Source organism: Canis aureus, chromosome 32 (genome assembly GCF_053574225.1).
Source record: "Canis aureus isolate CA01 chromosome 32, VMU_Caureus_v.1.0, whole genome shotgun sequence".
NCBI classification, from domain to species: Eukaryota; Metazoa; Chordata; class Mammalia; order Carnivora; family Canidae; genus Canis; species Canis aureus.
The window spans coordinates 15,338,922-15,353,233 of record NC_135642.1 but is presented as its reverse complement, the minus strand read 5'-3'; the positions used below and the strand labels follow the sequence as shown (position 1 = coordinate 15,353,233).

Sequence of the window (14,312 nt, the reverse complement as noted above, 5' to 3'; positions counted from 1 at the left end):
TTACTCCATTATAGAGCTTATCACCAAGAAACAAGTCCCCACTCACTATTCTTCCTTCCCTCCTGCATTGCCTCAAGAAGACAGAACTCTATTAAGTGAAATTATACAAAATAGCACAGTTTATGAAACTAAAATGGCGAAAGAAACCACAAAAGTGAGAAACATCAAGAATTTGCTAACATTTATTGCAGAAACCAGGCAATTACCACCAAGTACTCAAAGCTTAAATGATGGTACTAATTTCAACGAGAGTATTTTTCAATATCTTAAAAAAAGAGCAATTCTCACAGAAGTATCCGCTTTGGAACATGTGAAATGAAGTAGTATAGAAAAGGGAAAGGAAGCCTAAAGGCTTCATTTACTATCTCCAGGGCAGTTTAACAGAAGTCAACCTCATTTAGCTTTACTTTCCATTTCATAAATTAATTTTCCATTTCATTTACCAATTCCTGTTCCTATCATCAAGAAAATAGAGAACTCGTTACTTATAAACACAACCTACTTAATAAACTAGGCCTCAAAATTAGACTTAGCCTCTAATTACAGAGAAGGAAACTACATCACTTTATTTCTGATATACAATTTAAGAAGATATTTCCTCTTAGAATTCAAACCTTCCAAAAAAAAATTCAAACATACTGCTGAAAACTATTTACAACTGTCTTTCAGTAGTACTTTGGCAATGAAGGGCAGTGAAAAAAGTCAGATAGGTGGTATCACACAGTTAATGTCACTGAGTTGCTACTCTTCCAACAACAAACTCATTCATATTGCCCTAACTTCTGAAAAAAAAAATTTATGATAAAATGCCAAAAGTGGTTTTCCATAACATTTCCCCCAATATGAATTAGGAATGAAGGCATTCGTTTAACAGTCTAATGAATCTCTAGAGAATTTAAAGACAGGGACAGATAAGGGTGTCTGGGACCTTCTAACGCAGGAACTTTCACTTCTTTAACCATGACCCACAATAGTTACCACAGTAATAAGAGACATATGTTTTACATCAAAATATACATGTGCATATACACTTACATATATGTATGCACTATAAGTTTCACAAAACAACACTTATTCTGCTTATTCTATACTATTTCTTTCCTTTTCCCTTTTTTAAAGACTGGTCGTGGCTAACTTGATTTCATGTGGATAGCTACAAACCACAATCTGAAGAACACTGGTCTGAAGGCAATCTCACACTGGATTACAAGGGTCAGGCAGATCCAAACCGTTCCTAGAACCTCTAGAATTCTTTGGCTATGTCTCAGGCGCCATCAAAAGGAGGTAAAAGGGTCCGCACACAAAGACCCAGGCCCCTACCCAAGTGAACTAACACTTCTCAACAATTATCTTGGGATTTCACATAAGATTTAATTAAAGGCAGGGGGAGAAAAGAGTTCTCCATTAAAAAAATTAAGTTTCAAAATCACAAAGTTAGATGACTTTTCAGGATCCCTTCCAGTGTATGAGTCTAGAAATATTTACACCAAACTATAAAATAAACCACAAATCCAAACATCACTACAGAATCAAAACCATATCATTAAACGAAAAAAAAATGCTTAATACTGATCATTCAAAGCTTTGTAATTTATACTGTTAGAGTTTCTCAACATACTAAAAGTACTGAAGGCATCACAGCCTCCCCTCAAATTCTTTCCCAACCTACAGAAACAATTTAAAAGGCTTCTCCCTTACTAAACATGTAAGTATGTAACTGTGTACATTCTGCTCACAGTTCTTATTAATAAAACAATTTTATATTCACTAAATAGAACATATTAAAAACAGACCAAGCCACATGAGTTACTAGGCTCCTTAGTGATTAATTTGAACAAACTGGTGTTGCTAAACCAAATATTCAGCAACCTTCTTAACTCATAAAAACATGTACCTTCCCACTGGAATTACCTCCAGCCAAAATATACCGAGTTGGGTGCATAGCATTGATGGAACACACAGAGACAAGGCATTCTCCACCAAAAAACGAATGCACCTGCTTTCCTGTCTCATGGAAGATTTCTACCCGTCGTGGATGAGCCATGCTGCCAACTATGATACAGTCTTCTTGTTTAGGGTCCCACACAGCCTGGAATCTAGTCAGCCATCGCCCAGTGATGGTGTTATGCCTAGTGAAAAAAAAAAATTGTTTTAAAGGATAGTTTTAAATAACTCAAGGTAGCAATGGGCAGAGGGTAAAAGCATTGCTCCTAAATGCTGGTTTTCTCTGCCAAGTTTCTTCTCTTAAGTTACTAAGTTATCATTAGTCTAGTCTCATCCTTCATATACAAAAAAATCAGGACAAAGAGGCTGTCTTCTGCACTTCTGTATGTCCAGTGCCAAGTATAGTGGTTGTGCTCAGTGGATGGTCACTGTCTATTAAAATAGCACCTTTTGGGACATCTGGGTGCTCAGTGGTTGAGCGTCTGCCTTTGGCTCAGGTTGTGATCCCAGAGTTCTGGGATCGAGTCCTGTATCAGGCTCCTCGCAGAATGCCTACTTTTCCCTCTGCCTATGTCTCTGCCTCTGTCTCTCATGAATAAATAAATAAAATATTTTTTAAAAATAGCACCTTTTTTAGTCACTAATTCCTAGCTCAATGGAATCCTTGCCCTCCCTTTTATTACACATACAAAATAGAAGAAACCCTAGAAGAAATACATAATCTAGGTTATTAGAATGTATAATCTATTTTAATAGAATGTATAATCTCGTATTTGTATTCCCTTGATAACCAAACCCTGAAATCATTTTATATTCCACATAACTTTAAAGTAAAAAATACATTTGGGGCTCAAAGAAGAAATCACAAGGGAAATCAGAAAATATTTAACAAATGAAAAATGAAACATAACATACCAAAATGTATAGGAAGCTATGAAAACAACAGAGGGAAATTTATAGCAGTGAACACTAAAAAAGAAAGATCTTGAGGCACCTGGATAGCTCAGTCAGTTAAGTGTCTGACTCTTGATTTTGGCTCAAGTCATGATCTCAGGGTGGTAAGAAGGAGTCCCATGTCAGATTCTGCCTCAGCAGGGAGCCTGCTTCTCTCCTCACCCTCCTTCTGCTCCTCCACTCACTCACACTTGCTCTCTAAAATGAATAAATCTTTAAAAAAACTTTTTAAAGATCTCAAAATCAACATACTACATACACCTCAAGGAACTACAAAAACAAACTAAACCAAAATTTAGCAGAAGAAAGGAAATAAACATTAGAGCAGAGCTAAATGAAATGGAAAATAGAAAAACAATAGAAAAAAGTTTTGCTTTTTTTTTTTTAAAGGTTTTATTTATTCATGAGAGACACAGAGAGAGAGGCAGAGATACAGGCATAGGGAGAAGCAGGCTCCATGCAGGGAGCCCAACATGGGACTCGATTCCGGGTATCCAGTGTCACGCCCTAGGCCAAAGGTGGCACTAAACTGCTGAGCCACCTGGGCTGCCCAAAAACAGTTGTTTTTTATGAGATCAACAAAACTGACAAACCCTCATCCAGTTAAGAAACAAGGAGGAAAAAAAGAAAAAAGAAAACCCAAGTAAAAAATCAGAAATGAAAAAGGGAGCATTATAATTTATGTCACAAAAATATAACGGATTATAAGAGAACAGTATAAACAATTATATGCCAACAGATTTGTTAACCCAGAAGAAATTGATAAATCCTCAGAAACATACAACTTACCAAAACTGAATCATGAGGAAATAGAAAATCTAAATAGTCGTATAACTAATTAGTAAGGGGATTAAAACAGCAGTCAAAAAACTCTCAAAAAAAGAAAAGCTCAGGATCAGATGGCTTCACTGGAGAATTCTACCCCAAATTTAAAGAATTAACCTAGGGACACCTGGGCGCCCAATCAGTTAAGCATCCAACTCTTGATTTCAGCTCAGGTCATAATCTCAGTGTTGTGAGACTGAGCCCCACATCACGCTCTACTTAGGGAGTAGTAAAATTTATTTAAGATTCTCTCTCTCGTTCTCCCTCTCCCTCTCCCCCCATTCTGTCTCTCTCCCCCTAAATAAATAAATAACACCAGTGCTCATCAAACTCTTCCAAACAACTGAGGAGAAGGGAACACTTGCAAACTTGAGACCAGCACTACTCTAATATAAAAATCAGACAAGGACTCTACAAGAAAATAAAATGTCAGACTAATATCCCTAATGGATACTGATGCAAAAATCCTCAACAAAATACTAACAAAATGAATTCAATAACAAATTTAAAGGATTAAACACCATTACCAAGTTATATCTATCCCTGGAATTCAAGGATGTTTCAACTTACAAAACTTAATTGATATAATATACCACATTAATAAAATGAAGGACAAAACCATATGATCATCTCATTTGATGCAGAAAAGTCATTTGATGAAATTAATACCCTTTCATGATAAAAACATTCAATGAACTAGAACAGAAGGAAACTATCTCAAAATAATAAAGGCCATATATGAAAAGCCCATAACTAACATCATACTCAATTGTTAAAGACAAAGCTTTTCCTCAAAGATCAGGGAAAAGGCAAGGATGCCCATTCTTACCATTTCTATCCAACATACTACTGGAAATCTGGAAGGACTGATCTAAATTCCAGGTGTTCATAAATGCACAGGTAGCCAGATCCTACATGTGAGGCACCACCATGACACCAACAAGAATTTGATAAGGAGGACATTCTGAACAGTCACATGAAAATCAACTGGACAAGAAAAAGAAATAACAGGACTATATAAAACTCAAAAATTCTGAGCACCAAAGGAAACAATTACTACAGCGAAAGGCAACCTACAAAATAATAGAAAATATTTGCAAATCATATATTCAATATATGGTTCATATAAGGAACTCCTACAACTCTACACAAAAATGACCCAATTCAAAAGTGGGCAAGACTCGAATAGAGAGTTCTACAAAGAAGATAGATAAATGGCCAAAAAGCATATGAAAAATGTTTGACGCCACTAATCATTAGAGAAATGCAAATCAAAACCACAATGCGATATTACCTCACACCTATTTAAATAATCACTAATTAGGGGCAGCCTGGCTCAGCGCTTTAGTGCCACCTTCAGCCCAGGGCCTGATCCCAGAGACCCGGGATCAAATCCCACATCAGGCTCCCTGCATGGAGCCTGCTTCTCCCTCTGCCTGCGTCTCTGCCTCTCTCTCTCTGTCTCTCATGAATAAATAAATAAAATCTTTTAAAAAATCACCAATTAAAGAGCAGAATGATGAACATAAAAAGAAATTAGAGGGGCACCTGGGTGGTTCGGTCGGTTAAGCACCCGACTCTTGATCTCAGCTCAGGTCTTGATCTCAGGGTTGTGAGTTCAAGCCCCACAATGGAAAAAAACAACACATTTAAGGGCAGCCCGGGTGGTTCAGCGGTTTACCTATGCCTTCGCCTTGGGGCCTGATCCTAGAGACCCGGGATCAGGTCCCGCATTGGGCTCCCTGCATGGAGCCTGCTTCTCCCTCTGCCCGTGTCTCTGCCTCTCTCTCTCTCTCTCTGTGTCTCTCATGAATAAATAAATAAAATCTTCCTTAAAAAAAAAAAAAAATTAGAAACCTGGTGTGCTACTGGTAGGAATGTAAAATGGTGCAGCCACTACAGAAAAACAATATGGAGGTTCCTCAAAAAATTTAAAAATTCCTCTGGGTATATATCCAAAGGAATTCGAAGCAGGATCTTGAAGAGATATTTACACACCCATGTTCACTGCAGCATTATTTACAATAGCAAAGAGGTAGAAACAACCCAAATGACCATCAACAGATGAATGGATAAAGAAAATGTGGTATTTACACACAATGGATTATTATGAAGTCTTAAAAATGGAGGAGAGCCTGTCACATGCTAAAACATAAGTGAACACTGAAGACACCATGTCAAACAAAATAAGCTAGTCACAGAATGCCAAATATTGTGATTCCACTCACTTCAAGTGTCTGAAGTAGTTAAAATCACAGATATGTAAAGTAGAAAGATTGTTGCCAAGGTCTGGAAGGGAGAGAGAAGGAAGAATCAATGGTTAATGGACATAAAGTTTGAAAAAGGAAATGAAGATGGAAAAATTCATAAGAAGCAAACACACTTAAATGTATCCTCCATAACTATAAAATGGATTAAGAAACAATCAACATATATTGCACCCTCTGTTCCCAACTTCATAAATACTGATAAAGAGGGATGTCTAAGAAGAAAGCACTGACTAAAGTTGGTTGCAAAATATATACATTAAAAGTAGCAAATGCAAAAGGAAGGTAACCAGAGAAAGTAAATGGTAAGTTAGGGAAACCCTTTAAGTCCACAACAAATAGGTACAAACAAAAGAGCTTTAGATGGCCTCAATCTTCCTTAATAAAAGAACATGAGTAATTCAGGATGAAATAAAGTCCTTCACCTTAGCCAAAAATAACCACCCCAACTGCAAAGAACAGCCACGAGTAAAAAAGATTGAACGTCTTTAAAGATACAGGGAACATGGAAGCAAGAATCCTTCTTGACGGGATAGAAACTAGCAACCTGGGACACTTAAATAATGCAATACAAAAATTCAGACCTACTACATCTCTTTGACAATCAGATGTCTAATGCATGCACTCCAATATACAGCTAATAATCAATTCAGGGTCTACATTATTCAGCATATAGAAACCTACCTGATGGTAGTGAGCAGAGGAATCTCAGAGGATATACAGCTGCTGTCAAAGATTCTGCAAAACAAAGATCAAGAACAAGTTAATACTCTTTTTACTGCTTCTTAAAAATTTTCTGAAAGAGTATCAGTGTATTTAACATATTTTTCATTGGTTCATGACATTAAATATCAGTGCTATTTTAAAATATATAAGGTCAGGCTTTAATAAACTTCAGCTCATACATTTAACAAAAATTATAAGAAATACTGTAAAATTCAGTACTTTATAGTTTGGTGTAGAAATAACTTACTTAAACACTATTACCCCAAATTTAAAATGCACATTATAAAGTGATAATCTGGATTCTATATTCAGATTCACAGTAATATAGATCGTTTAAGAGATGTGATCTGAAAATGCACAAATAACCTAAAACATATTATGTACATATCATGTGCAATTTCCCCATGAAACTCATTAGTTGAGGGACTGAACAGTGTCATTTCCAAATGTTACCAAGACTATGACTAACCAGCAACCAAGGGGAGGAGTTCTTATTGGGTAGCTCAAAAAGTCCAGAAGCCTCCACCAGGTACCCTAGCAAAAAGAAACTAACCACATCACACCACCTCCTCCTTCTTGGCACCTATAACTTATTGCCTAATTATAGTAATAGAAAGCCAAGTCACTAACAGCTATTATAAACTCTGCAGTGCAAATGAATAAGCAGGGTTACAATAGGTAGCTTTTGAGACAAAGCAAACTGTATGGGTAGAAAGGGGACACTGGGCTGCCCCTGCCTGGTGACTAAATCTCTTAATGCACCCACCTGGTAATGCTCATAGATTTTACTAGAAACTAACTGGACACCTGTCACAAACTGAAGACCATGCTTTTCCCAATGGAAAATGACAAATGCTGGGATGCCTGGGTGGCTCAGCAGTTGAGTGTCTGCCTTCAGCTCAGGGTATGATCCCAGTCCAGGGATCAAGTCCCACATCAGGCTCCCTGTGAGGAGCCTACTTCTCCCTCTGTGTCTTTGCCTCTCTTTATATGTCCCTCATGAATAAAAAAAGAAAATCTTTAAAAAAATAAAAAATAAATGACAAATGCTTACTATGCTAAGCAAAATCAGGGATTATAGAACAAAGTAATTTCCTTTGTGGTTACATAACATTCCCCATATTTTTTATTGTCATAATTTTCTTTTTTTGGTTCAATTGGTTTGTATTACATTTTTAAAGCCATTTTTAGGAAGTAGCTATAGAAAGGTACCGAAACTAAAACCATAAAACTATATCCAGCGGTTTGTACAGAAGCCCTATTATTGCTATCTTTTCTGCCTGCCCATGGCCTGGGGCTGTGTAATTTCTACTCAGCGCTTCACATATAGGATAGATCCCATTATCCCCAACCTAAGAGTTTGTCACTATTCTAAAATCATCTTTCTTCCAATATATCACAAGCCTGATTTTACTGAGACTTCTGGGATCATTCAGTGCTGAAAGGGAAGCCTAACATCTAAACCCTAAAGTAGCTACAGACCTTCCCTGCCAATCTCAAGGAAATTTCCAGACCTAAAAACTGCTGAAAAACCATTAAATATAGGTTATTTATTTGTCCAGGGACAGAAATGGCTACAAAACATAATACTAGCAATTTAATAGGGAGCAGTAGTAAACAAAGCTACTGGTTTACTGACACAATAGCTACAGATTGTTAACACATTTCTATCTCACCAATTTACCTCAGTTTACAATCAGCACATGTGGTCACTACTTTGTTACCAGTAAGAGGTGAAAAATAGGCAGAAGCTATGCTCTTTGTGTGTTCAGTCAAAGAAATCAAAGGCTGGCTTCCTCTGGGATTCAAGTGCCTTGTATCATAAATATGAGTATCCCTGTAAAAGGAGGAATAATTCAGTGTTGCCACAGTACATGTAGTAAGCAGCTCTTGAATAGTGCTGAACATAGATGCTCAAATACTCATTACATTGAAGAAGACTCTGACCTGTAATAATTTTACAAACACTATATAGTTAAAAAAATGAAATATCAGAAAAATCCCATACTACAGATTATATATGAAACCAGTGGGTAAAGAGAAACAAGATTCTAGTTGGTTTTCTCATCTGAGAAAAAAATAAACACAGGCCAAGTTCTAGGTCACATATACTTTTCTTTTTTTTACAAGTTTTCTTCTCAAATGACTAGAATTAAATGCATATGGGGGTGCCCTCATGGCTCAGTGGGTTAGGCGTCTGCCTTCGGTCCAGGTCCTGGGGTCCAGTCCCACATTGGGCTCCCTGCTCAGCAGAAGTCTGCTTTTCCCTCTCCCTCTGTCCCTCCTCCCTGCTTGTGCTCTCTTTCAAAATAAAATAAAATAAAATAAAATCTTAAAAAGAAAAAAGTAAATGCATATGATACCAAGGAAAACAAAAATGCTTTTCTTTTGATACTTTCACTACTTATTAAAGGTAAAAGCATCTTTTTTATTTTTTTCAAAAGAAATTCTCTTTTAAAAAAAAATCACACTCAATAAAACCTCAATTGGTATGGAAAGAAGTTATTTAGCTATATGGGTATCACAAAAGTTAAATGTCTTTGACATCCAAACTACAATAGTAGTCCTTCAGGGAACTTGTGTGGCTCAGTCTGTTAAATGTCCAACTCTTGGTTTCAGCTCAGGTCATGATCTCAGAGTCCTGGGATCAAGCCCCAGCATCAGGGTCTGTCTCAGCGGGCAGTCTGCTTGAGGATTCTCTCTCTCTCCCCCATCTCTCTGCCCCTCTAGGTACTTGCATTCTCTCTCTCTAAAATAAATAAATGAATCTTTAAAACTTAAATAAAAAAAACAGTATTCCTAATTTTGAAAGACTTAAATCACAAAACTTTATTAAGAACATACCTCAATCCTGCAGTGATAAAATACTGTCTATGCACTGGGTGGACATGAACAGTTCTTATTTTTCTCAAAGAAGAATTGATAAGTTTCTCATAAGAAGTTCCAGGTGTCCGTCTATCTACCAGTGATATATTTCCATTCCAGTGTCCTACTATTAAAGTGGAGGCATCTTCTCCCAAGAAGTCAAAAGAGGAAAAGCTACTTCTTTCATCTCTATATACCTAAGGATATAAATAACAACCAACGCATAAATTCTTTGGTAAAAAGTTATAAAGCACTTTACCTAATAATATCATTTATCCTCCCATCATCATGCAGAAAGCACAGAGCAAAATGATCATCCATTTTATAGAGATGGAAACTAAGACACTGATCAGCTACGAGAGTACTCTAAACAATCAAATGGCTGATCCACTCATGTCAGGGTTACATGCCAAATCTCTTAAACCCAATCAACCTCAGTTGCAGATCTATTCTGTGTCACTTAATAAGAAATGAACTAAATCTGAATACTACCCAACTGAAATACCTTAAAATACCAAGTAATTTTGCCAACCAAATCCAAAAAAATATGGCCATATGGCCATATCATTTACTCATGGTGGAAGTATAAATAAATAAATAACAAATAACAGTCATTATTTCTGACTAGTCAGAGTACACCTATTAAAATATTTAATGCCTGTACCCTCTAACCCAATAATTTATCTAAGATATATATAAAGATGCCTACTGAAAGACTGCCTGTAATAGGAACACCTGGGTGCCTCAGTGGTTGAGCATCTGCCTTCGGCTCAGGTCTTTGATCCCGGGGTCCTGGGATCAGTCCCGCATTGGGCTCTCCACAGTGAGCCTGCTTCTCCCTCTGCATATGTCTCTGTCTCTCTGTGTCTCTCATGAATAAATAAAATATTTTTTAAAAATAGCAATACAAAGCAACCTAAATGTTCACCAAAAGAGGCCTGTTTAAATAAATGATGGTACATCTCAACTTTGAAATGCCATGCATTGCTAAAAAGAATGAGGTAAATTTATACTACAATCTGTCCATACTACTAAGGGGAAAAAAGCAAGTTGCAAAAAAGTATGTATATGTATGAATCCATTATTGCAAAGGAAAAAAATCTACATCTGTATGCTTATAAGTGTATGTGTACTTTTTGGAAGTATACTTAGCCACAATTCTTAACACTGAATCACTAATTGCTGATTTTTACTTTTAATAAAAAGCTGCATATACTATTACAAACTGAGATTAACAAATTAATATACCAAAGGCATCACAACCCATGTACATCCAAAAAAGCTCCAAATGAAACCAGAAGTATTCAGTCAGTATATTACAATGGTTAAGTGCAGAAGCTTAATTGCAGTGGAGTCAGACCAAAGTGAAAAATCTAGCACTGCCATTTATGTCCCTGAGCAAGCCAACAAACCTCTTTACCTCAGTTTTCTCAAATGTTAAGTGGGGATAACATTATTTCATAGTGTGTGATAAGGCTTACCAATATATATAAAGCACTCTTAGATAATACCTAACACAAGGTAATTCTTCAATCAGTAGTATCAGGGGCACATTACTTACACATGCAACATTATGGATGACTCTTAGTAATATTATGCTAGGTGAAATAAGCAAGACATAAAAAACTCCATGCCACATGATTCCATTTATTTGACATTCTGGAGCAGATAAAATTATAGGAACAGTAATCATATCAGTGGTTGTCAGGCACTGTGGGAAGGGGAGGGGACTGACTACAAAGGGTCACAAGGTGATTTTTTTCAGGTGACAGTAATTTACTATATCTTGATTGTGGTGGCAGTTGCATAGGTGTAGACAATTTGTTAAAACTCATAGAACCATACGCTTAAAAGAATAAATTTTACTGTATATAATTTATACTTCAATAAATCTAACTTTAAATATAAAAGTGGAGAAATCTTACAACTCAATACTAAAAAGATAACCCAATTAAAAATTAGGCAAAAAATCAACATTTAGAGAAATCAACAGTTCTCTAAACAAATACAAATGACCAATAAGTAGATGAAAAGACACTAAACATCATTAATCATTAGGGAAATGAGGATCCAAACCATAATGACATAAGACTTCATACTCACTAGGATGGCTATAGTCACCAACAAGAAGTACTGGCAAGGGTGTGGAAAAATTGGAATATTCATATATTGTGAATGAGTATGTAAAATGGTGAAGCCACTTCGGAAAACAGTTTGGTAGTTCCTCAAACTACTAAACACAGAGTTACCATATGATCAAACAACTCCACTGCTAGGTATATATATACCCAAAAGAAATGAAAGTGTATGTTCAAACAAAACTTGTACATCAATGTCCATAATGATATTATTTTCAATAGTAAAAAATGGAAACAACCCAAATGTTCATCAACTAATGAACGGATGAGTAAAATGTGATATGTCTGTATAGTGAAATATTATTCATCCATAAAAAGGAATGAAGTAATGACATATTCTGCAACATGGATGAATCTTGAAAACATTGTTATGTAAAAGAATGAAGTCACAAAAGACTACAAATTATGTGATTCCATTTATATGAAATGTCCAGAACAGGTACATACTGCCTGGAAGGCTCAGTTGGTTGAGATGCTAACTCTTGATTTTGGCTCAGATCATGATCTAGGGTTCCTGGGATCGAGCCCTGCATCAAGCTCTGCACTCAGCACAGTGTCTGTTTCAGGATTCTCTCTCTTCCTTTGCCTCTGCCACCTCCCTCTACTCACTTGCACACTCCCTCTTGAATAAATAAATCTTAAAAAAAAGACAAATATACACCTAACATCACCCTCAATGGTGAAAATTGAGTTTTTCCTTTAAGATCGGGAACAATGCAAAGATGTGCACTCTCACCAGTTTTATTCAACATAGTACTGGAAGTCCTCATCCAAGAATCAGATAAAAAAAATTATAAAAGGCATCCAAATCGGTAAGGAAAATGTAAAACTGTCTCTGCATATGACATGATACTATACATAGAAAACCCTAAAGACTCTAACAAAAAGCTATTAGATATAAAAAATGAATTCAGGAAAGTTGTAGGATACAAAATTAATGTTATACTTTATAATAACAAAGTAGCAGAATAAGAAATTAAGAAAACAATTCCGTTTACAATTGCACCAAAAAGGGGTGCCTGGAAGTGCAGTTGGTTAAGTATCTGACTCTTGGTTTCAGCTCTAGTTGTGATCTCAGGTTCATAAGATCGAGCCCTACACATCAGGCTCCATGCTCAGTGCAGAGCCTGCTTGAGACTTTCTCTCCCTCTCCCTCTGTCCTTGACCGAACTCTCTCTCTCTCTCTCAAATAATATTTTTAAAAATCTACCAAAAAGAATAGGAATAAATGTAACCAACAACGTAAAAGACCTGTATTCTGAAAGCTATAAAACAATGATTAAAAAAATTGAAGATAACACAAATGGAAAGATACACCATACTCACAGATTGAAAAAAACGATACTGTTAAAATATCCATACTACTCAAAGCAATCTATAGATTCAATGCAATTCCTATCAACAAATATATCAATAGCATTTTTCACAGAGCTAGTACTAGTAATCCTAATATTTATATGGAACCATAAGAGAACCCGAATAGGCAAAGCAATCTTGAGAAAGAACAAATATGGAGGGGGAAGTCTGGGTGACTCAGCAGTTGAGCGCCTCCCTGCTGCCCAGGGGCGTGATCCTGGAAGTCCCACATTGGGATCCCTGCATGGAGCCTGCTTCTCCCTCTGCCTGTGTCTCTGCGTCTCTCTCTCTGTGTTTCTCATGAGTAAATAAATAAAATCTTAAAAAAAAAAAACCTAATTAATCAATTAAAAATGAATTCAAGACCTAAATGTGAGATCTGAAACCATACAACTCCAAAAAAGAAAACATAGGCAGTAATCTCTGACACCAGACTTACCAGCGTTTTTCTAGATATGTCTCCTAAGGTAAGGGAAGAAGAGCAAAAATCAACTATTACAACTACATTAAAATAGAAAAGTTTTGTAAGCAAAGGAAACCATCAAAAAAATGAAAAGAAAACCTAGGGCAGCCCTGGTGGCCCAGCGGTTTAGCGCCGCCTTCAGCTCAGGGTGTGACCCTGGAGACCTGGGATAGGAGTCCGTCGGGCTCCCTGCATGGAGCCTGCTCTCCCTTTGCCTGTGTCTCTGCCTCTCTCTCTCTGTGCCTCTCATGAACAAATAAATAAAATCATTAAAAAAAAGAAAAAAAGAAAGAAAGAAAACCTACTAAATGGGACAAGATATTTGCAAATGATATATTTGATAAGGGTAATATCCCTTATATATATAAAATGAATATATAAAGAACTTATACAACTGAACACCAAAAAAATCCCCAAGTAATCCAATTAAAAAAATGAGCAGAGAACATGAACATTTTTCCAAAGACATGGAGATAGCCAACAGATATATGAAAAGATGCTCAATATCACTAATTATCAGGAAAATGCAAATCAAAATTACGATGAGATCTCACCTTACACCTGTTAGAATAACTACTATCAAAAAAGACAAGAAATAACTAATATTGGCAAAGATGTGGAGAAATAGGAACCCTTGTGCACTGCTGGGCTTGTGGGAATGTAAATTAGTACAGCCACCTTAGAAAACAGTATAGAGGTTCCTCAAAAAACTAAAGTCAGAAAAACCATACAATGCAGTAATTCCACTAATATTTACCAAAAGAAAATGAAAAC

General features: G+C 36.3%; 1 protein-coding gene across 3 annotated transcripts in view; it reads right to left on the bottom strand.

Moving 5' to 3' along the window:
• Positions 1–166: 166 nt before the first annotated feature.
• Positions 167–14,312, bottom strand: part of WDR76 (WD repeat domain 76) — a 51,955-nt gene continuing 37,809 nt past the window's right edge. For all 3 annotated transcript variants that reach the window (XM_077880880.1, XM_077880878.1, XM_077880879.1), the window contains 4 exons: positions 9,561–9,778; positions 8,401–8,553; positions 6,675–6,728; positions 167–2,129 (listed from right to left, as the gene is read on the bottom strand). In XM_077880880.1, the coding sequence (XP_077737006.1) occupies positions 1,874–2,129; positions 6,675–6,728; positions 8,401–8,553; positions 9,561–9,778 (681 nt within the window). In that variant the 3' untranslated portion in view covers positions 167–1,873. The remainder of the gene's footprint in view (positions 2,130–6,674; positions 6,729–8,400; positions 8,554–9,560; positions 9,779–14,312) is intronic.